This window comes from Takifugu rubripes, chromosome 10, assembly GCF_901000725.2.
Source record: "Takifugu rubripes chromosome 10, fTakRub1.2, whole genome shotgun sequence".
Lineage (NCBI taxonomy): Eukaryota > Metazoa > Chordata > Actinopteri > Tetraodontiformes > Tetraodontidae > Takifugu > Takifugu rubripes.
The window spans coordinates 4,196,797-4,218,531 of record NC_042294.1 but is presented as its reverse complement, the minus strand read 5'-3'; the positions used below and the strand labels follow the sequence as shown (position 1 = coordinate 4,218,531).

The 21,735-nt window shown below is 41.7% G+C and overlaps 3 protein-coding genes across 5 annotated transcripts; all 3 read right to left on the bottom strand.

Moving 5' to 3' along the window:
- Positions 1 to 254: 254 nt before the first annotated feature.
- spag6 (sperm associated antigen 6) lies at positions 255 to 3,662 on the bottom strand. Of its 2 annotated transcripts, none has more exons than XM_003967869.3 (11): positions 3,523 to 3,662; positions 3,349 to 3,444; positions 3,096 to 3,262; positions 2,401 to 2,584; positions 2,127 to 2,332; positions 1,851 to 2,024; positions 1,627 to 1,779; positions 1,360 to 1,551; positions 685 to 801; positions 445 to 590; positions 255 to 365 (listed from the first exon to the last, which is right to left on the bottom strand). In XM_003967869.3, exons 1-11 carry the CDS (start codon positions 3,545 to 3,547, stop codon positions 302 to 304), a joined length of 1,524 nt encoding a protein of 507 aa, XP_003967918.2. In that variant the 5' UTR covers positions 3,548 to 3,662; the 3' UTR covers positions 255 to 301. The 2 variants fall into 2 exon arrangements, with proteins under 2 accessions (XP_003967918.2, XP_029698505.1); XM_029842645.1 differs by having other exon boundaries at positions 1,872 to 2,024.
- A 988-nt stretch (positions 3,663 to 4,650) lies between these two features.
- Positions 4,651 to 11,923, bottom strand: bmi1a (bmi1 polycomb ring finger oncogene 1a). Its single transcript, XM_011607787.2, has 10 exons — positions 11,541 to 11,923; positions 8,671 to 8,816; positions 8,446 to 8,542; positions 8,067 to 8,122; positions 7,621 to 7,668; positions 7,412 to 7,520; positions 6,970 to 7,009; positions 6,728 to 6,826; positions 6,518 to 6,598; positions 4,651 to 5,840 (listed from the first exon to the last, which is right to left on the bottom strand). Exons 2-10 carry the CDS (start codon positions 8,780 to 8,782, stop codon positions 5,505 to 5,507), a joined length of 978 nt encoding a protein of 325 aa, XP_011606089.2. The 5' UTR covers positions 8,783 to 8,816; positions 11,541 to 11,923; the 3' UTR covers positions 4,651 to 5,504.
- A 927-nt stretch (positions 11,924 to 12,850) lies between these two features.
- Positions 12,851 to 15,472, bottom strand: commd3 (COMM domain containing 3). Of its 2 annotated transcripts, none has more exons than XM_011607789.2 (8): positions 15,277 to 15,472; positions 14,435 to 14,541; positions 13,969 to 14,032; positions 13,849 to 13,883; positions 13,515 to 13,575; positions 13,385 to 13,441; positions 13,251 to 13,304; positions 12,851 to 13,025 (listed from the first exon to the last, which is right to left on the bottom strand). In XM_011607789.2, exons 1-8 carry the CDS (start codon positions 15,325 to 15,327, stop codon positions 12,966 to 12,968), a joined length of 489 nt encoding a protein of 162 aa, XP_011606091.1. In that variant the 5' UTR covers positions 15,328 to 15,472; the 3' UTR covers positions 12,851 to 12,965. The 2 variants fall into 2 exon arrangements, with proteins under 2 accessions (XP_011606091.1, XP_011606090.1); XM_011607788.2 differs by having other exon boundaries at positions 14,435 to 14,546; positions 15,277 to 15,471.
- Positions 15,473 to 21,735: the final 6,263 nt, after the last annotated feature.

The following is a 21,735-nucleotide window of genomic DNA, read 5'->3' as shown; positions in this document are numbered from 1 at the left end:
TGCAGCGTCCTATCGCTCTTGCGCTGGGAATATTGGCGTGCATGTGGAAAAAATTTAAAGCTCACATGACGGCGATGTTCTCAGTCTGCTGTTGTGTCTGCAAGAAAAAATTCTCTTCTATTTCCACGGTCATCGCTCAATTATAGAACCTGACCTTTGACCTCTATATATAGAATGCAAGACTGCTGTTCAGGGTGAAATGTTTCACTCACCGCAGTCACCAACTGAAACACACAATAAAAAGATGTCTTATCTTATAAAAAGTTTCAATTTGCTGTTGAGACATTTGTGGAACATATCCTCAGGCCAGATTTTGGTTCTCCATCTGTTCCAGCAAGACACTGGCGTAGCCTGGGGTGTAGTACCTGCAATGAGTGTTTCCTGCTCAGTTCACATTCATTCACGCTTCTTTCAATTGGGTAAAGTTACACCACAAAGGCCCACCTGATCATCTCTTCAGAGAAGCAGCCATTTACATTGTTGATGTACTCCTGCAGAAGAGAGCCAGGATCTGCTTTGATCTCCTGCACCCTCTTCAGCCCCCCGTTGGTGACAAACAGGCGGCGAGCTTTGCTGTCATGGGGCAGCACCTCCAGACGGTGGCCAGGCACATCAGAGACCGCAAACACATCACCTTAGATCCGGAAATCAGCGGAACATCGGGAGAAAGTGGAATGAACTTACTTTGCTGAACTGACAGAGCACGTGTTTGAGGATGTTGTTGGGAGCAGCGTAGAGGAGGGGCTCCAAGGCCGGCAGGTGGGTGCAGACCTGCAGGACGCTCTTCAGAGCTCTCTTGCTCTGGCAATTTAAACACAAATATTCTGCCCATACAAACAAATTCAAGTGAATTTTCAATACCAACCCTCCACAGATGACGGTAAAATATCCCATAATGAGTAAGATGCATCTCAACACCAACTTACAATAAAAACACCACAAAAGGTTTTAAAAAATCATCTGGAAAAAAGACGCTTGATTTAAACAAAATCAAACCTGAAATTCATAAACTAACTTGTATTGTTTAAAAATGATTAAAATTTGTTTTTTCTTCTTTCCTTTTTGTATTATTTAACATTTATCGAAGTTCATGTAAATAATTAGTCTAATAATTACTATTTTAAAAGATGTATATTCATAAAAAAATTATGGGGGTGGTAGCAGCTCAATCTGTTGAGAACTGGACTGAGGAGTGGAGGGTTCTTGGTTCAAGCCCCAAGGCAGAAAAAAACATGGAAGGTGTTCTGGTAGTAGGGGAAGAATACCTTCAGATCATTGGTGGGGTACCCTTGACCAAAATGTTTAAAGTGTTGTGTTGATAAAACAGCAGAGAAGAATTATTTTTTGTGTTGCTCTTACTTTGTCCTTCAGATCCTCAGAACTGCTGGTGTCCAGGTAAAATTCCAGCAGCCTGTGCAGAACATTGCTGAGGGCCACGGCCTTGGCGTGCTCCGAGGTGTGGCGGCCAATCTGCCCAATGGACCAGGCAGTGGCAGCCCTGATGTGATGTTCTGTCTCCTCAGACAAACACAGGGCCAGCTGGGGCGCCCCCTACAAGAGAGGAGGATGCACATTAGATAGGAACCAGGCAAGTTAGACAAACCTACACACATGAAACACACACACCTTGGATAGAATGACCGCCATGGCGAGGTTCTCACTGTGAGCTGCCACATAACCTAGCATCATGATCCCAGGCAGCCGTTCATTTCCATGGTAATTCCCCAGACTGTCAATCACTGCTGCTAGGCCACCACAGTTCACAATCACCTGGGAAAGCTAGAACACACAATCACACAAATGTAAATGGAAGAACATAAAGTACCTGTGTGTGCATGTGCGTGTGCTACCTCTGGACTGTGTTTCACCACCTCTCTCATCAGAGTGGCAACGTTCTTCCTAACACATTCGTCGGGATCTCGGAGACATGCCAGCGCCACAGGAAATACCTCAGCCACGACCACCATCTCAGCCAGGTCCACGGAGTGTTTGCTGATCTGTCCGAGAGCTGAGAACACGTGTCTCTGGAAAAGGAAATCAAGGATATAATATTAGCTGATCAAATGTCCAATTAGTCTGACCCAGTTCTGCCTGTTGGTGGTTTTAGACGTTTTGATCTGTCCTACCTTGAGTTTTGTGTCTTTACTGAGGATCATTTGGGCCAGATGAGTGACAGCACCGTTGTCCACCACAGCCTGGGCCAACTCTGGTGTGTGTTTGCAGATGTCACTGAGTGTTGAAACTGTGACACGTTTGAGGGCCATCTCAGGCTCCTGGAGACACAACAGCAGCAGAGGGACGGCACCAGCATCCACCACCGCCTGGGACAGCGCTGAGCGCAGGAGGACAAGTTAGAAACACGTTTCTGAGAGACGAAGGCCAGATCTGTGTCCTTCTTACATCCGTTGTGGCGCGCAATGCAGCCCAGAGCCCAGGCCGCAGCCTCCTTCACCCCAGGGTCAAATTCCTCCAGGCACAGAACCAGCGCACCAACCCCCCCACAGGACACCACAGCCTGGGACAGCTCGGGGGAGTGTTTAGCCACCGCACGCATTACAAATGCGGCTGCCTTTTTGTAGAACCTCTGCTCACACACACACACACACACACACACACACACACACACACACACACACACACACACACACACACACACACAATCACCAATGGTCTTGGCACAAACTAAATGATATTAAAGATACATCAATAGTTGCACAGCCGAGATGTTATTTTTAGCATGAGATTCTTTGAAGCTACGTGTGGATTTAATTTTAATCACTTTGCTGCATTTGTATTTGATTGGTAAAAAGTATTTGACCTGCAGTCTCATGCTTGACTCCCATTTCCCCCACCAACACACACAAACACGCTGATCCTCTAAGTGGACTGAAAAGGGAAAAAAGAAAAGCGAAAACAAAGACCTGCTAGCTCTTGTGGTAAAGGGCTCTTAGGTTTTAAGTGTCCCTCAGGCAAAACTTGCCAAAAACGCACTCGTCCATTTAGTGAGTCAACCCTGTGCACTCGCGCGCTCCCGTTCGTCCCCCTCCCCTCCCCTTTTTCTCTCTATCCCTCTTTTTCTCTCTAAATGTACTGACGTTCTGCTCGCCCAGGGATCGGATCAGTTCGGGCAGGATGTCCTCTGTCACCATAGCCTCTGCCAGGCCATCGCTGTGCTCCGCCAGGCGGCCCAAAGCCAGAGCAGCTGTCTGCTGGATGCTGGGCACTACGTCTAGCATCAGGGGTCGCAGCAATGACATCACACCTGCAGGAAGTAGCGCTGGATAACAAACAAAAGACCAAACCAAAGCCAGGAACTGCAACCAGCGCGCACTCTAAACTGTTTCTTACCGACACTTTGCAGTATTTCTATGTTTTGAGGTCTTGTTGACAAAGTTGCGACCGTTTGCACAAACTGCACCCGCGACTTCTGATACTGCTCGAAAACTGTGGAGCACAAGCGACACCGTTTCAGACCGAGAAATTTCTTTCTTTTAAAGAACCACCACATTGAAAATGATTCACCTTGAATTATCTGCCGTTGGCTCATGATTATTTACACAAGATGTGCAGGAAAAAACGGGGTCGAGTTTCAATCTCTCCGACTGATTCGGAGTTGTTTATGAAGCCTAGCTCCAGGTGAAGTTGTGTGGCGTCGCCTTGGCAACAGACAGGAAGCTGGACGTACTGCTGCTGCTGACAAAGATCGTATCCACCTGTGACAATGAATCACTCATTCTTTTTTCACAAAATCAGAGATCTAGTTACGCCTCGTGTCCGGAAATGAGATGCGTGTGACAGGTCTCTGGAGCTTCTTTTCAGTTCCCGCTAATTAAAAGTGGCGCTAGCGGCCATTAATGCTGACGTGACCTATTATTTTGAGTTTCTTTTATTCGCTGCGTTTTTAAATAAGTGGGCAGGTATCGCAACTCTTGAGAGGCATTACCATAGAGTAAACTAAAGCATTATTATTTAGCATTTCAACAGTCAGGCTACAAAGATTACGGCCGAAATATTAAACTGCACTGAAAACAAATACCAAAACCAAACGTACGCTACATTGACGAAAACATGAAATCGTTGTACCTTATCAAATTTAACAGAAAATCTGTCAAATTTATACTGTTGTCTGAGTCTTTTCAGATGTAAAAGTTTTGGGTTTTTTTTTTGCATATGTATGACACAAGTGACTATTTTAAAAGGCGCTCAATGTTTATTTTGTTAAATTTTTGTTTAATGTTGTCGAAATAATGCCGTATTTTTTTAAAGAAAATAGCACAATTTTTAAAAAGGTAGACTTAAGATAATCATAAATCGTCACTTCTTATATCCAAAAAAAATGTTTCGTTTGTAGACAAGATAACATCCGATTATTTACGATAATCTCCCTATGGTGGCGTTAACATGCCTTTTTTTCGTTCTATAATTTTTTATTTTTTTAAAAAAAATTGCTGGGGATATGAATCCTGACGTTAAATGTAACAAGTTTGTTATGGGTTGTTTTTTTTTAAAATAAAAAACAAAAAAACGATATTTTAAAAGTTGTTTTAAAAGAAAATTGTTGCTCCAAAAAAATATTTTTTACGAAATAACCTGAGATGCAGCATCATACATTACAATAAAAAACAACATGTAGACACAAAAAAACGAAACTATGTGTAAAATGTTTTATTTAGATGTTTTATACTGTGCAACAGTAACAATACAATAAGTTGTCCTTACAATCGAGCGATACAAATACGGAAAACACGGAGGACATCAAAATATCTGTCACGGAGTATGAAATGAAGTTTAACGGGAAATTAGATGATCCCATTGGAACAAACGTGAACAAGAGATTAACTGATTAAATATGCATTTTGGATTTATTTACACGTGGACTCTAAAACTGCTTTTTTATAGAGCGCGTATCGTGATTCCACCGCTACAAGAAACTGTTCGTTTTCCAGTAAAAGGCAATTTCAAAGTGGACTCTCTTTTTTGAAAAAAGAAAAAAAAATCCTCCAGAGGTATTTTTCCGTGAATCCAACAGCGCTGCATGAACATATTTTTCGTTGTGGGCAATCACACAGAGTCCTCCGGTATAAATGGAAACAAGGGTGTCATCGTGAGCATGCACGTTGAAACTGACATATCCCGACACAGATGAAATAATCATCGTAAACGAGGTTTCGTTAAAAATAAAATAGGAAAGCCTATCGTCTGTCCCTTCTGGCAAATAAAAAAAAATATGCTTGGAGAGGTGGGATTAATTGTCTGTCCGGATTTCGTCGTCATCAAAATCTGCTTTCACATTTAAAAATATTCCCAAGCTACTTCCTCGTTTATCTTTGTCATGAAATGTCTCTGATTCCACTAAACTTACATGGCAGAATATTTAGAACAATAAATGGAAAGAAAGCGAGAAAGTCTACACATGGAACTACGCTGGCATGGAGAAGGTAGCTAATAGCTGAGCGGGAGTCTGGCATTGGCTGCTCCGGCGCGGTTCAGTCCAGCGCCCCGCGTCATCCCGAAGAGCCGTTCAGGGAAACCTTTCTGGGTTTGCTGCCGCTGCCGTTGCCGAACTGCGTAAAGGACCTGCCAGGGGTCGTCGGAGCCGCCGCCGGGGTCCCGTTTACGCTACTTGGGGCCGGAGGTTGAGGAGACTGCGCAGGCGTGACAGGACTTGGTAGTGACGATGATGCGGAGGGAGCCCCCGCGGGACTTCCGGCTTTGTCGCTGGCGGAATCGCTCTCGACACCGGACCTGCTCGTGCTGTTCTGACCCTCGTGCTGTGCGTGACTCACTTTCATCTTCTTGCAGTTGGGTCGGACTCTGTACTTCAGCGGCAGTGGGCCGTTCTAGGGACAGTAGAAACCAGATTTTAACACTTTAGTGTGGGAATTATCCATTAGAAGCAGAGTGCTCGTCAAATAAGCCAAATTGAATTGAATTGAGTGAGGAATTTTTTTTCTAAATATAAATGAAAAGCTAAGCGACTTTTTGGAAAAACAAAAAGCAAATTGCTAAAATACATTCTGGAAAAGCTTTTTCTTTTTCAGCTCTGCTTTGCATTAGTCTCCTAGGGGACAATCCCCAGGGGACCAGGCAGCCCAAATATACATAAATACATAAAATTGTCAAAGAAAGACCATTCTATATACAGGCTAACCAACAATCTGTTTGTTCAAAGCTAAATAAACCAGTAAAAACTCTTTTACACAAACACCTTCGGCAATTATTGCAATTTTAACACTAAAAAATTAGTGTTTGGCGCAAATTGATAGATGCAATATTTACCCTTAATATAAAATTTATAATAACTCAAGATCAACACTTGCTGACCTAGTCATCACTGTTTTCATACACAGATTAGGTAAACTAATGTAGACAGGAAAATTATGTTCTTCCTATTCACACACCGGCAGATAAATACCTCTTTTAATACAGATACTTGACTGCCTTCTGCTTGGTTCAGTCATAATTGTCATTTGCAACAATATTATAATGGATGAATGTGTCCAAACAGATCTCTTACTCTTCTCCAAGTGTAGATATATGCTATGTCCATTAACGTGTAGTAGTCTTTCAAAGGTTCATCCTCATACATGACGTCCACCTGGGGGTGGGGGCGGAGGGGGAACAGGGTTTGGAAACATTTAGAATAAAAAAAACAATATATTTGAGACAAAATAGTTAATAGAGTAATTCATTCAAGGCACTTTATGTAATTCAAATAAATAAAGACCTGGTAGATATTCGGGATGTCCATTTTGCTTCGGAGGAACTTCCTCAGATGCATGACTGTCATGGCAGCCGGACACTGCAGGTACCTTTTGTGTGCCACCTGCACAAACATTTAAGTGTTAACTGTTTAATTGCCCCTACTGATGACATTATTTGGTCAGAAATTCTCCTCTGTTATAATAAATACTTCATTATAAGTGTAGAAGCAACAGAGGTGATGAAGAAGTTGTCTGTATAGCTAACCTGCTCTTTAGGGGACTTTTCTTCCATGCTGCTTCCCAGTCTGCAAAGAACAAAAATGAAAATAAGGTTCTAATCTACAGCAATTATCAGGTTATAAAATGACTGATGTTGAATTTTATTGGTAATTATAAGATGAAAAAAGTTGTTTATTCTTAGAAAAAAAAACATGAAATAAATGATATTTTACTACATTGATTCTATTAACTTGTGAATTCTGTCAAAAGCGCAATGTACGCAGAATAAAAAAAAACAGAAAATGCCTCTTAAAATGTATACTGTAATGATTTTATTATAAATGTAATATTCATTATAAAAACGCGGGTACCTTTTTTTTAAAAAGACAAAAGCAAAAGATACAGCATCATCTTTTATCCAAGATGAATCGTTCACATTTAAAAACTGATGTTAAAAGGTAGAATATTAAAAATAAAATAATAGCCACCTGCTGTGATCAAAGAACTCGATAGAGAGGCTGATGATTTCATCATCTGTGATAATTCTCTTGTCCTCGTCGGCCACCTCTCCTCGGTCCTCATTAGATCCATTAGAGGCTATTAAAATAAAAATAAGAATAATGTGACAGCATTAAAGGATCTGACTTTAAATACATTGAAATGTTTTTTTTTTTAAATAAACAAATTCAAAGCCTACCATCTACTGGGTGCTCTGCGTAAAAGTCTCTCCTTCTCTTCATTTCATCTGAGGACAGTCAACATCAACAAGCAGCTATCAGATGTTGTTTAATGTGACTCAAAATTGTGGTTGCATCAGCATTTGGCCATTTTAGGCACCATTACACCAATACAGTTGAGGCTGTTAACAATAACGTTTGGAGCCAACACATCACAAAACAGCCTAGATAATAAAGCAATCTATTAAATAGGAGTGCCTTTTGTAAACAAGGCAATGGCTGTCCAGCCAGAACACCACCTTCTTTCTAATAATAAACTGTCTATGAACTGAACATTTCATCTAATTGGACAGTAACTATTGAGCATTTAGTAACTATTTAGCAGCTGAAAAGATTGGAGCTGCTCTCTTCTTTAATTGAGCAGAGAAACAACTGTTAACAAACAGGTTTGTTGCCATGCTCTTACTTTTGAAGAGGCCAGGGACCAGTTTGTACACGATGTCCTGCAGCGTTTTGTCAGACCTGGATGGAGATTGAAAAATGACACCAGTGCCATCAACATTTATATTCAAGAACAGGCAAAAAGGGTGGAAACAGACAACAGCACTTGGACTGTCTCACAGGACAAAGAGTCTTTTGCTGTGTTTCACACGTGCATAATTGGTGTGCAAATCTGTGGGAAATGAAAGTGTCTGCATTGAAGCATTTCTCAGTCCAGTTGTACTTAAGAGAACAGTCCAGTTGCTTTGTGGAGAACTCAAAAGGATTATGTCAGAGCTGCAAGTGTAAGGAAAGCATCAAGTTTTTGACCTAATAATAAATTAAAAATCCACATAGGTTCTCACCTAATGTTGAGAAGAGGCTTAGTTTTGTGCACCTGCACATCACAGATGGGACAGTATTTGCTGGTTTCCAGGTAGCGAACAATGCACATCTTACAAACTGACAACCAAAAGGGCGAAATGTCATTATTAGAAAGGCCTCCATCTAAACATGTATAATCTAATTAGAGCAGAAATATTGTTAACGTTATTACTCTTAATTATCATGATCACAAATAATTTTCTTACAGGAGTGAAGACATTCGATGATTGTTGTTGCGTCGATAAAATATCCTCCACACAACACGCACATGAGGTGAGGATTGAGCTCTGTGATCTTTATTCTGGTCGTGCGATGCATTTTGTCGGGAAAAAACAGGAAAGGGGAGAAAGACCTGAACGGAAAGAGAAGAAAAAGTTAAGTGTAACGGCAAAGAAAGGGCACCATTTGGAGAGGAGCTGTCTGCTTGGCACCGTTGGGGGTCACATCGTCTTTTATGCTAATTCAGCGACAATCAGATGTGGCTGATTTACAGTCAACAGCTACCTGGAACAGCCCATAAACACAAATCAATCACATTGATGGAGGTCGATGGTTGGCAAAAATTCCAAAAGGCGGACGCGAACAGCAGAGATATTATATTTGAATTGTCATTTAATACCGATACGCTTTGAGATAGGTCACCACGCCGCTTTAAAAGACTTAGGTTTGCCCTGGCTCCGACTTTCAGAAATATTTAATTATTAAATGTGTAGTGTAAGAGCTATGGTGAACGAACATTCGCTGCACCAGGTGTGTCACACACGCACTAGCTATGGAGAAAGCCGAGCGTTTCTATGGCAACCCCTTCGCTTTTTAGCCCACATGGCTGTTCGCCATTCACCGGAGCGAAGCTGGATTTCTAACCATAACAAGAGCGAGGCGAGCCCGCCTCTGTGGAGTGGAGGGAACAGGGCAGACCCAGAGGCTTTCCCCCGTCCCTCCACGCTCACAGAACGCTCCTGGACTGCCAGGCTGCCGACAGCACGGCTGCCATTTTGTGTGGGGGGAAAAGACCGTAGCGGTTCAACAGAACGCGGGTTTTTTTCCCCCCTGTAGATCGAGGGCAAAGCGAGAAAACAGCAATCGTGTTTACGCAAGCTTTTCCAGATATGCACCCACTGCACCGAGAAGCGCATGTGTACGAATCCCAGAACCATCCGCGGGTCGTTCGGCACCACTCTGCCTCCTGTTTTTCCACGTCACGATAAGCAGCAACGCGCGGCACCAACATGGCCAGACAGCGGCGACTGCGCTCCAGTCGAAGCGCAACATTGATCGTACTCGTACTGCGCCATTACGATTAACAGCAGCCCCGGTAAACGTCAACATCGTCTTTATAATCTAGGGACGCTAGATGAGGATTTCAAAGTTTGTTCGGATTTGGAAACAATCCGATCCTGTGTCTCTGGAGAAGAAGAATAAAAACACCATTGTGGAACTCTGAAGCAACAGCACCTCTCAACTCTTGATGACAATCACCCTGTTAAGCTCTGAGCTGTCATGGAGCCACAGCCCGGCAACGCCCGGTAGATCAATCCAAATCTCCCGAACAATGTTACACTCACACACAGACACACACTTTTGTTGAGCTCTGGTTCATCACGCCCGGATAATAATTGATCCTACGTAGACAGGGAGCCTGTTGCGCCATTAATCAATTGACTGTTGTTTAAACAACTGCTCTCCCTCTGTTCTGTAGCAGAACGTTGACTTGAAGTCGATCACTTGTGGGACACAGACGCGCATTCACGCAGGGGACGGATGCCATTAAAATGACTGTAACACGGAAATAAATCAACTGTACTACGGTTTTAGTTATGAAGGTTAATGTGAACAAGGCAGCAGCGGTGACACAAAGTTTGACTTTTGTTCCCAGTTGTCACAGTCCACACAGATCAAGTTCACAGTCCCGCTTGGAAATACCCTGATTAGATTCGGCAAATGGAAACCTAGTCGCTCAAGTTATTTATTTTATTTAATTAAAATAAATAATGTTTATAAGAGACATTGACAGTATGGATGCGAATGGATATTACGGGGTTATAGGTTAAATAGCTCATCACAGTAAAGCTTCAACGTGTTTTCTTTTCTGCCGCAAACCTTCGAACCCGCGACGGAAAATTCACTGTAACACGTCAAACTCAGTAAATCCAAACGTTCAAAATGATTTTTACCATTTCCCCCAAAGTCAAAAACAGATACGTGCATGTGTACATGGAAATCAGACACTGTGAAGTCACAATTCGGAAATAGTAATTTGGAAAAATCACAAATTCGAGAAAAGCTCGTAAAAATCATCAAACAAGCCGTTTGTGCTGTTAGTGAGTAACAAGAAATAAAGTAGATTCACTTGTCCTAGCCTTTTGTATCCAGGTCGACATAACCTTTTTTAAAAATCAAATATTCTCAACACCCGTACATTTCTCTAATTCTGATAATCACACAAGGAGAGACGGACAATAACAACACGTCACTAAAATTGATTCAATTCTTTAAACCAAACAGTGAACATAAAACATTTAAGCACATCGGAATCGCTGTGCTTCCTTGCCCGTCTATGGGAGCAATTCAATTTAAGTTAATAAATGCCACACTGGGGCATGTACGTCCAAAAGCGAACCACCACCCCGTACGCAATAGCATAGAGGTTCAGATTCTATAAAATGAAGAGGTTATGTGGAATTATGGAGACGGGAGGACGGTTTGGAGCACTTGCTGTTGTTAATGTCTCAGCCTTCACGGCCAGGTTCGACTGGGATCTCCCACTTTACATTATCCAAACAAGCCGTGGCGGAACTGAACTGCATTCAACCTTTACAGACGCGTAAACGAAGTCCCTGAGACGCGATGTTGCGCGTGTGGTGAGCTAAATTCACCTTCGTGTAGGTGCTTGGAACCTTTTTTGCAGAGCAGCAGCGCGCAGACACACACAGAGCTCCACGTCGGTGATTGCTGCAGCCACCGTTCAAAGCTCCACATCCACCGCTGGATCGCCACGCAGAAAAACGCACAGCCGACGCCTCCAAACGCCGCCTTGTGCACCCGTTAGTTAGAGACGATATCGAAGAAGACGTACCTGGAGGTGAGGTCTGAAACCGTTGGGTCTTGTGACGAATAGACAATGAAAGTTGGGAGGCGATCAGCAGAAAATGAATAGGAGCCGAGCCGCCATCTTGAAGCAGGCTGCAGACGCTGTCAGTGGCGGAGAGCGCACGGCAGACCGGAGCGCATTTCAGATGTGCAAGTCAAAACTCCTCCTTTTCTCGTCGCTTGTGCGTTCTTTGCCTATTCGATCCGCGGCTTCAGGCGAAGTCGGTACTCTGGATCCGACTCGGAAAGGCTCGCACTCCGGCACCGATAACTTTGCCTCCAAAATATCCGCTTCGCCCCCTGTGATATACGGCAGTGTGTGTATGTGTGTGTGCTCCGTGGAAACTGACACCGTCCCCAAAATGGCTTGTAGTTCGACCGCCCCGCTTTAGTCACGTGGTACGGTTGCTTAAGGGTGCCTGGGAATTACTGTCGGTGTACGTTGTTTGCCTTATAGCTAAACTACGCATGATATAAAATACCCCATAAACACATATACACATCCAACAAACCTTTTTCAACATTAAACCTCATCTATAACCCCGTTGATGTCTTTATTGGGATCTAATATCACAGGATTAGCGGCGCATAGAAACATTGTCGGGTTATTTTGCTTTCCCTAATGTCCGACGTATGTAAGTCACCCAGAACTCACATTTACGCAGTTTTATACAATGAAAGTCGAGGGGTCTGAATATAGGACTGCTACTTTAGCTTTAGTGGCAAGCAAGCATTTGAAGGTGTATGCTTGTCCTTGGTGTTAAAAATAACATCAACACGCACATGCAGCCCTTATCACACTTTTCATGGTCAAGAATGCCTCAAAAATGTGACGTGAGACAGTGTTCTCCAATATATTCAGCGCAGCGGTGCTTCCAAATGTCCTACACAGTTGAGCAGGCTAAATCAACTATACCCCATGTGACAGATGAACGTGTCTCTATAACCCGCCGTGACAACCAGAACACAGAAAAGTGCGACGCAACTCTCACTTGATGAATTGGAGCGTTTGTCCCGAAATCGCGTCCAATGAAAGCACCTCGGACGCTTCCAGAAGCTGAATCGGTGTTCCTGCTGAGTAGCCCAAATACAGTTTTAAAAATATATCACTCTTATATAAGATGCCCCGAACTGACCACGAAGAAAGCGCACAATTCTCGACAAAAAAAAATAAATCCAATGATGGTTCAATGTAATTCAACGTCCCATCAACATTTAAACATCCGCTCCCACAAAAAATACATACAACATCAGCTATGAACAGCGGAAAGGGGACTCATTGAATGGACAGACAGGTTGGGGTTTTCATTTATTTTTTTATTTTACTGAAATCAAATTCAATTGGTCTCTCTCGCATTCACAGGTCGGAAACAAAAGAAGATGCGGTGGTTTTGGAATAGGTGAGGAAACGTCACATCTGACTGGCTCTTTCCACACTCTTGGCAGCGTCTTTGAGCTTTGCCAACAAATCCTAGAAAGAAAAATCAACCACTGATCATTTTCAACGGGATCGGAAGACAATTTTTTTTTTTTTTTTTTAAATGTGAGGTTTAATTGCATGTTACCACTAAAACCCATTAAGACTTTCCTCTGTGGCGCAAGCACCTATGCGCAGCTGATGCATCCTCTCAATTTTATCTTAATGTAATTGACACTTCTACTGACTTGCGCCGAAAATACGTCTGGAGGAAGCTACCTGAAGCTGCTCCACAGTACAGGTGAAGTTAATGTCTTCCAGGGATCCTTGATTCTAGGGAGAGTGAATCAATCATCAGGGATGAAAAACGCAACAAGTGCGGGAAGACGAATCACAAAAGATGCGAGTTTTACCTCAGTTTTCAGTGAAATGGTATAGAAAGGCTCGTTGACTCTATCGAGGTGTGCGTTCTGTCAGAGCAAGCAGCACTTTTTAGACTGACGCACAGAAAGAAAAAAAACGTTCTTGTGCTAAAAAAAATACCTTGATGTGGTGCTGGAGACGCCAGGAAACGTCGTTAACTCGTGGTGGACAACTTCCTATGCTGAAAGAGGATGAAGAGTGAAAGAGTAAAAGAAATTCAGGAGATGGTAGACTGACCAAAGATGTGGAGGAAAACAACATGAACTCATATCTACATAAGATCTCATCTTTTTGATGTCATTGATTTGTGCGTGAAAGATTTCAATAAAACACCCAAATTCTTTCTTTATTTTATTTATTTTGTATGAGTTGGAGTGGCAATTTCTCCCCTTTAGAATCCCAAATATCAATCTAAAATGTCCATTTTCAAAAAGGAAAGCGATTTCAGTCTTACCTCATTAACAAATGCTCCAGATCTTTTTTGTGTGTCTGGGAAACGAAATTAATAATAAATATTGAATATGCTGTATACAAAAAATAAACATGCAAATAAATGAAGTGTTCCAAGAGTCACCTGGTATGTGCTATTAATTATTTCTATCCTCTCTGTACTGAATGAGAGCTCTTCCAAGCAGGAGCTGTATAGGCACAAAATAAGTCTTTATTTAGTGTTTGTAAGCTCACAAACATTCCTCAAACATGGTTGGTGCATGTTTGATCCAGGCGGATGCCGATGGGTCTATTACTAATGTCAACAGAGGGCTATAAAGAAGAATGTTCCTCTACAAAAAGCAGAAAGAAAAACTAATGCAAACTAAAAATAAACATTTTTTGTTCTTGTTGTATCAGACACAACTTAAATCTGATAAAGACACATGGACCAAAACAAAATGTTACTTGGTACACATTTAGTCATCTGGACAAAAACAATTGACTATTTACATGTTTGCAATTACTTCAAAAATGCCTTGATAATGTTGATACTGCTTTACAGATCATACAGTTTTAAAGCAACATCGTAGTGTTTGAGCCCGCGTTACCTTATCGTTGATCTATCAGCACAATGTCTAACTGCCTCCAGTATGAACGTGGTCGCTGCAGCGTGACTCTGTTTCACCTGGATCTGGTCGACCTGCTTCAGTTCGGGCTGATCTAACACAGAAGCACACGCAGTACACGCGAAACTGTCAGCAGCAGCCTTACAGAACACAATGCTAGGCTAACTGATGGAGTCTGGATCCATAATTGTGCGCCCCAGATTGACGCGCAGAATGGGAATCGATGGTGATTTGCATGTGAATGGACCCGAGCTCCATCAGCAAGGGGATCCTTTGTTTGCATGCCCATGATTTCATCCGCTAGCATTTTTTACTACAAATTGAGGTGGGCTGTTGCGTAAATTGAAGAACAGTGTGTTATGGACATTGTAGTATTTGCTTTATGCCCGTGGAAGCGTTCTGTGGCAATTCGGACACTGCTGCTGCGTTCACTGCCCTCCCAGGCACCAAAAAGAGCTCAATGGGTTCCGTAATAGTTAACAGATTTGTCTAATGTTATTTTAAATCGTCAACCATTCTTATCCTGATGGTGGTTTGAATAACAAAGTGCGCTGGAAGTGATGTGATTGCCTGTCCGCTGGTGATGAATGCAAAGCAGGCAGCAAAGCAAAGCTAACATCGTTTAGCCCAGCTGACGTGGGGCTCTTTGATCCGTTCCGTCTACGAAATCATCTTTATTCAAACGCACAAAAACATTTCGGTTGCATCGCACAGCTGTACATATATAAAAATACAAACAGGCGTCTCGTTTACGTTCTACATGGGAAAACACCGGAAGTAGCGGAGCAGACAAAGACGGCGTCATGCGGGAGACGACGGCTCACCGAGGACCGAGGAGTCACCGTGAGAGGACAGCAGGCTTCGGAAAGACGCATCCACCAACCCCTGGAAACTAGTCCGGTCGTAGACAGACGGGTCAGCGAGAAAACGCAGCCCTTTCTGCACGGATACGGACAACTCCATTTTGTAGAGGTTGACCTGCGACACCAGATCACGTGACAGATCAGCTGACGTGAACCAGCAGAGGACGGAGGAGGCGTTCAGGCACAGAAATGACCATAAAATCACTTTATCCTTACGTAAATCAGCAGCATTTGCTTAATCCAATACAAGGAGAAAAACTCTAATAAATACGTTTACGATGTGGGAACTCTTATTTACTTTAATAAAGAAAATAAATATTGCTTTAATTGAAGTATAATCCCCGGAAACAGCCAACACCACATTAGAAATAACGTAGAATGCGTTAGTATACTGTTAAATTTTAATGACACCTGCCAATGTAATGTTAATGTACTTTCAACTTTTTCAACTACAGAGACATTTTCTACAGTTATGACTGTCAGATCAGTTTAATTTAGCAGATTAGACATGCTGACATTACAGTTTCATTACTCTTTGTCAATAAACGATACATAGTTGAGTTAAATTAGGGCACGTATAATCTGAGAGGCTCATATTTGAATCAGGATTTTAGTTGGTATACGTCAGCCATCACGGATATTTGATTTATTCTAGCCCCATGACAACTGACCATAAGATGGAGGAAAGTCCCTTTACGCAAAATTACGCACTTGAATAATTCCCCTTAAATCTCTGAGCGGATTTCTTTCTTTCTTTCTTTCTTTCTTTCTTTCTTTCTTTCTTTCTTTCTTTCTTTCTATCTATCTATCTATCTATCTATCTATCTATCTATCTATCTATCTATCTTTCTTTCTTTCTTTCTTTCTTTCTTTCTTTCTTTCTTTCCACATACCCAAAGTGTGCCGTTTCTTTGATTTCACTCTTGCTTTTCTTGCACGAGTCTCACAGTGCTGACATTTCGCCTGCATATTTGGCATCAGACGCACCCATAACCGTTCTTAATGCAGAAATGAGGAGGTCTGCAGTCTTCTGCGCGGCCACACACGCAGCAGCTATCGGAGTGACCCCTGGCTCCGCTCTTTGTCCAAAGTCCATTTTGACTCGGACTCTGGTTGTGAAATAGATTAGCTTTCAATCAATAGCTCCTTTCACCCTTCGAGGATACGTCTCTCATCACGAGCCGTATCCTATTCCATCATTTTTACATCATTCTGGGCCCATCGCCCCTCTTTTGGCTTCTCACCTTCTATCCGCGATGCTTAATAACATCGTCGAATGGATAATTGTATCGATGCATTCCAGCTTTTTTGTGTAGGCTAGTACAAGTCTGAGGGATAAAAATGTAAAAACTCTCCCCCTCAGACCTCTTCCTTCTGCTATGCACAGGTCAATATCGTACGAATCCATGAGAGCTTTGAAAAAAGTTCACCTTCTAATCCAACTCGTTAAAACCTCATTCATCCCTAAATAAATAAATTAATAAAATTAGACGACGGATCCAATAGGGATCAAGGAGAAAGATCAACTTTGCCAGGAAATTGGCCTGGTCCTTTATAACCTCTTGCTCTAAACCTTTGGAGTCGACTTCAAAACAATACGTTTTGAAACAAACATATACTTAGGCTAGATGTGGTCAAATCGAGTCTGTCACGGAAGACGTTATCTTTCTCTTGACTTGAAACATCCCCTTTAAGACTCGGGAACCCTGACCTTGGACACTGGCTTTAAAACAACGATTTAAAAAACAGTTTTCCTGTAAGCTGTCATACTGGTTTCCAGATGACTGACTGTCATTTTGCTAATTTTATTTCAATGACTTTTGAATTTTGTGCTAATGGAATCTCTGCGCGACTACCTGTTCCGGTTCTTGTTTTCTTTAACACTTCTGGAGTTTAACCAGAGGTTTTGCAGCGTTTGAGTTGCTGCGGTAACACGTGTCAGTGAGACTGTTGAGGGAAAAGTCGGAAAGGACGTTGTGTCTTCGAAATAACTCATATTTTATAGGGTTTGCTGTTCTCAGCCATTTAAATCTGATTGCTTTTAAAAAAAAGAAAAGAAAAAAAAAGGTTGTTAATGGTTTCTTTTAGTTTGAATACTTTAAATAATAACACCATAGTACATCCCACAGACACATTGGAGCATTATTTCCACATTTAGTAACATTTAAAAAGAATGACTTTACATTCTGTTTGAAAACTCAAGCAACAAGAAAAAGTGTTTTTCAAACTTCTAGGTGAATTTAAAGTTTCATGAAGACCCATTTATAAATGTACCTGTTGAGTGAGACTTTTTAAAAGGTTTTCACTCTTCTCAACTATCAACATCAAGTTAATCTAGCTTCACAGTTCCTGTTTCCTGATATTTCTGCCAAACATGTTTCCTTGCAAATGTGGAAATTATCAAAATAATCAAACACTAAGGCAGGTTTAATTCTCACCAGCTTGGTGAGGATAAACTGGTTAAAATAGAATTACTTTTATTTTTAAGCGTAATGGCTGAAAGATGCCCTGCAGAAAAAAGCAGGACCATATACAATCTGCAATTATTGTCCCTCCTGATAAGTACCTCATTAAACCAGATTATATATAGAGTTAATTAAATTGTCCTACAGTACCATATCTTTCCTTTATTGAAGCATTTAGATAATCCGTCAGATATGGTGGTGAAAGAGAATATGCACGAATACATCCCTCTGATGTTAATGTGATAATTACAACCCCCCTCATCACACACACACACACACACACACACACACACACATCATCATCATCATCATCATCATCATCATCCCACTGACAGAGGTCACAATGGGGTCAGTGTCTTGCTCAAGGACACTGTCAGAACCTGTTCGTTGCAAGCAGAGAATCGATACACGTTGCACCTATTCCTACCCAGCATTTATTAAATTGCACAGTTTTATTAAATTTTTAAGCACCAGCTGAGAAGCGTGCAAGTAGTATGAGTTTATAAAGGGAACACGCGCACGGACACGCGCGCCATCTCGCCGCTGAGCGGCGCTGTGGCCCCTCTGTCTTTCTGTCTGTCATTGTGCGAGTCATTGAAGAGGAACAAAGAAAGTGTGTGCGTGTGTCGGGGGGGGGGGGGGGGGGGGAGAACGAGAGATGAATGGGGAGATGGGGTCTGTTGTGAGAGGACATATATGGAAATTTGAATGAACACCTCACCCACCGCCCTTTACCCAGGAGGCACCATCCTGGCCAGTGGGTGAGACTGAAGATCTACATATGATTAATCAATGATATTCTCTTATCGTTACATAAAGCATCACTACAAAAGCCTCGTACGTTGTTGTATTGTCTTCTCTCTCTCTCTCTCTCTCTCTCTCTCTCTCTCTCTCTCTCTCTCTCTCTCTCTCTCTCTCTCTCTCTCTCTCACTGTGATCTGACAATAAAATCTCCCAGCCTATCGCAGCTACAACAATGCGCACGAAAGGGATATTCAATGTAAATATCAGCTGAAAAAAAAAGATTGAAAGGGATCATGGGGCCATTATTAAAATACATATGAGTAAAAGCTAGTGTAAGCCTACAACCCACTGATAAGCGATCTAACACATGGGTTAATGGGATTTTAATGAAATGCATTTTAAAATGTATTATCATGTTTTCTATGATAATAATTAAGGTAGGTGAATTTCACCTAATACTCTACTTGAGCTAAAATGAGTAAAACCTTATTTTTGACTTGATTTTATTAAATTATTAAATTCAAATTAATATTATCATACTCAATATATATAATATATAGTAACATGACCAATAGAGAAGAGGACTGTTGCTAATTCCGCCTCGGTTTTGACCCCTATAAAAATCATATTGTGTCAGATTCTGCGGATTACTGTGCAAAATAAAATACTATAATATCGTCTGCTGCTTGACATATGCCCTGTTCTTAATTTTACATGCTCGGTTATTTGAAAATTTCCATTTTTGACGGAGGAAATGGCGACAGAAGCGGTGTTTCCCTGATCGCGCTGTTCCTCCTCCTGTTGCCGGTGAATAGCAGCTTCCTGTCGGCTGCGGCAGCAGAGACAGCCGTTGGTTTTCCCGTTTCTTTCCGCTCGTTTTTCCCCCTCACGGCGACGTTTTATTGAGTTCAACTCTCACTTAGGGATAACAGCAAGAGTAAGCGTTAACATGCTTGCAATACGAGGAATTTGGGCTTAAAAATAAGAATTAAATTCTAGTGTTGCTGTTTTTTGTCCCAGTGGAGCCGCCATATTTACGGGGACGCTGACCGAGCACGCTGACACACAGATAGCTGGTCTGGACACATTTGTGTCCGCTAAACATTTAATTTCACACAAATATTTGTTTCTACAGTACAATAATGCATGCCTAACAAATATAATATGTTTTAAATCAGTTTCCCGTCGGCAAGAACATTCTAAAGTGATTCATAATTTAGTTTTTATACAGTTTGAACTCAGTTTGAACGAAAACATTTTTGCTGGAACATGAATGATAACAGTGTATTAGCTAAAATGAGTTTATCTAGATGCTTAAATCAAGAACAGCCACACTCACACTGTGGCTGTGTGTGTGTGTGTGTGTGTGTGTGTGTGTGTGTGTGTGTGTGTGTGTGTGTGCGCGCGCGCGCGCGCGCAAAATGTCCTCATACCTGTTAACATGCACAACTGTTTGGCGTGGGTGTTAATATGTCAGTGGAACATTATAAATATATTAACCTATATTGTGTCAGCTAATTTAGCCTTTTTCTCTAAATAGGAAATTATGTTGATGTATGAATTTACAAGGCTGGTTATGCGTGAAATCTGTAGCTTAATGCAGGTTAGAGAGTAAAATAATGTAAACTATCCTTATAAGAGTTTTAAATAGTTTTATCCTAAAATAAGAAAAACATTTTACGTAATAATAAATTTGATATAAATGCGATGGATTTAATTCAGAATTATCGATAAATTAAGGAATTCACTAAAATACATTTATTGAAAAGTGCTCTTTGACCAGTCCTTCTCCTCCTCCACAGCAGGTCTGTCACAGTAGGCAGCAGGTTCTAGCTGGGAGAGAAGCTGCAAAAGGTTTGAAAACTTCAATGAAGTTGTGGGAAGTGCTCACATTTAAACTTGAGGGCAGTTTAAGGAGCTGTAACCTGACATTCTCCATGACAAATTGTGAAAAAGCTTTAAAGCAGTTCAGCGGCATTGTCTTCTTTCTGTGACATGTCGGTAACCCGACACGACCCTCTAATGGCAATGAAACATTTGAAACCAACAAAGTCACTGAAAGTTCTATTTGTTTTTCAACTTGGCAAAAAATAAAAATAAAAAAATATCAAATTGCTGACAAAAAAATTGAAAAGAAATATTTTGCAGCATTTTGAAGCTTTTCTGCACCAAACTTTGTACAACACACTTGAAATGTCAGAAGATTATAAATCATAAATTGACTGAAAAACAGGGGAAATTAAAAGTCTTTATAATCAGGCAGGGTTGAGGATGGTCCATCAATGTCTCAGTTTCCTTGCATGGGGTCTTAGCTAAGGGATCAATTTTCATGCAAGCGCCTCAAAAGAAGGGTGTCCCTTTGTTCCAACAGATCCACACAGCTACCCTCTGTTTGAAGGAGAGGAGGATGAGGAAATGGGATTATGGTGGGCATCCTTCAGAAAATCTAAATTAGACCATTTAGACATTGTGGCATCCTGTAAACACAACTTTGTGCTCATTCATTTATTAAGTGTTTATGGTATCTTAAGTCTAAAAATATTTACACTTCTTCCTCCCAGTGCATGGTTAATCCACGGTGGCAGTTATGAGCCTGCATGGAGAGGTTTTATTGCTTGTTGACTCAAAATATGGCTGCTGGTGACACAATTGTCAAGCCGCACATTTTGTGTGAGTGCAGGAGCACAAAAAAAGTAGAATAATGGCCTATTTTGGGTTTAGTTTGCATGTGCAGAAAAAGAAAAAAGATGTCTCAGGATGTATGAAGCACAGGCATTCAATCAGAGGAGCACATCTGCCAATCACCCTGCAGTGACTCCCCTGTTGGGCGGCTGACCAACCACTATTTCCTTTAAACCAAAGCTAACTCTCCTCTGTCTAATTTAATTTTCTACCCATTCTGTCACTCTGCTCGCTGACTGGCTCCATGTGCTTTCAGCCAGAGCTCCTCTTTTATCAAAGACACCCTCCTCTATTTCTATCGCCGTCTTCCCTTTTGTTCACCGCTCCCCAGCTCGTCTCTTTTTTGATCTACTCATTTATTCATTTTGAGTGATGAAATTTTGGATTCCCGGGGCAACAGGCGCTCTTGGTCCATGTGCGTGTGTGGTTTTCACGACAGGGCGGTATAAGCAGCAGTCTGATCCATACTAATGTTCATTGATAGGAAAATCAATGGTGCATTGATCCAAGACTTGGCTCAGAAAGGTTG

Coding starts and splice junctions, on each gene's coding strand:
- spag6 (XM_003967869.3), bottom strand. CDS start 3,547: ATGAGCCAACGGCAGATAATTCAAG. Junction 802..1,359: donor CTGAGGATCTGAAGGACAAA/GTAAGAGCAACA, acceptor TTAAATTGCCAG/AGCAAGAGAGCTCTGAAGAG. Junction 366..444: donor TTCTCTGAAGAGATGATCAG/GTGGGCCTTTGT, acceptor CACTCATTGCAG/GTACTACACCCCAGGCTACG.
- bmi1a (XM_011607787.2), bottom strand. CDS start 8,782: ATGCATCGCACGACCAGAATAAAGATCACAGAGCTCAATCCTCACCTC. Junction 6,599..6,727: donor ACATCCCGAATATCTACCAG/GTCTTTATTTAT, acceptor CCCCACCCCCAG/GTGGACGTCATGTATGAGGA. Junction 5,841..6,517: donor ATATCTACACTTGGAGAAGA/GTAAGAGATCTG, acceptor TACTGTCCCTAG/AACGGCCCACTGCCGCTGAA.
- commd3 (XM_011607788.2), bottom strand. CDS start 15,415: ATGGAGTTGTCCGTATCCGTGCAGAAAGGGCTGCGTTTTCTCGCTGAC. Junction 13,305..13,384: donor CCATTTCACTGAAAACTGAG/GTAAAACTCGCA, acceptor CACTCTCCCTAG/AATCAAGGATCCCTGGAAGA. Junction 13,026..13,250: donor GTACTGTGGAGCAGCTTCAG/GTAGCTTCCTCC, acceptor TTTTCTTTCTAG/GATTTGTTGGCAAAGCTCAA.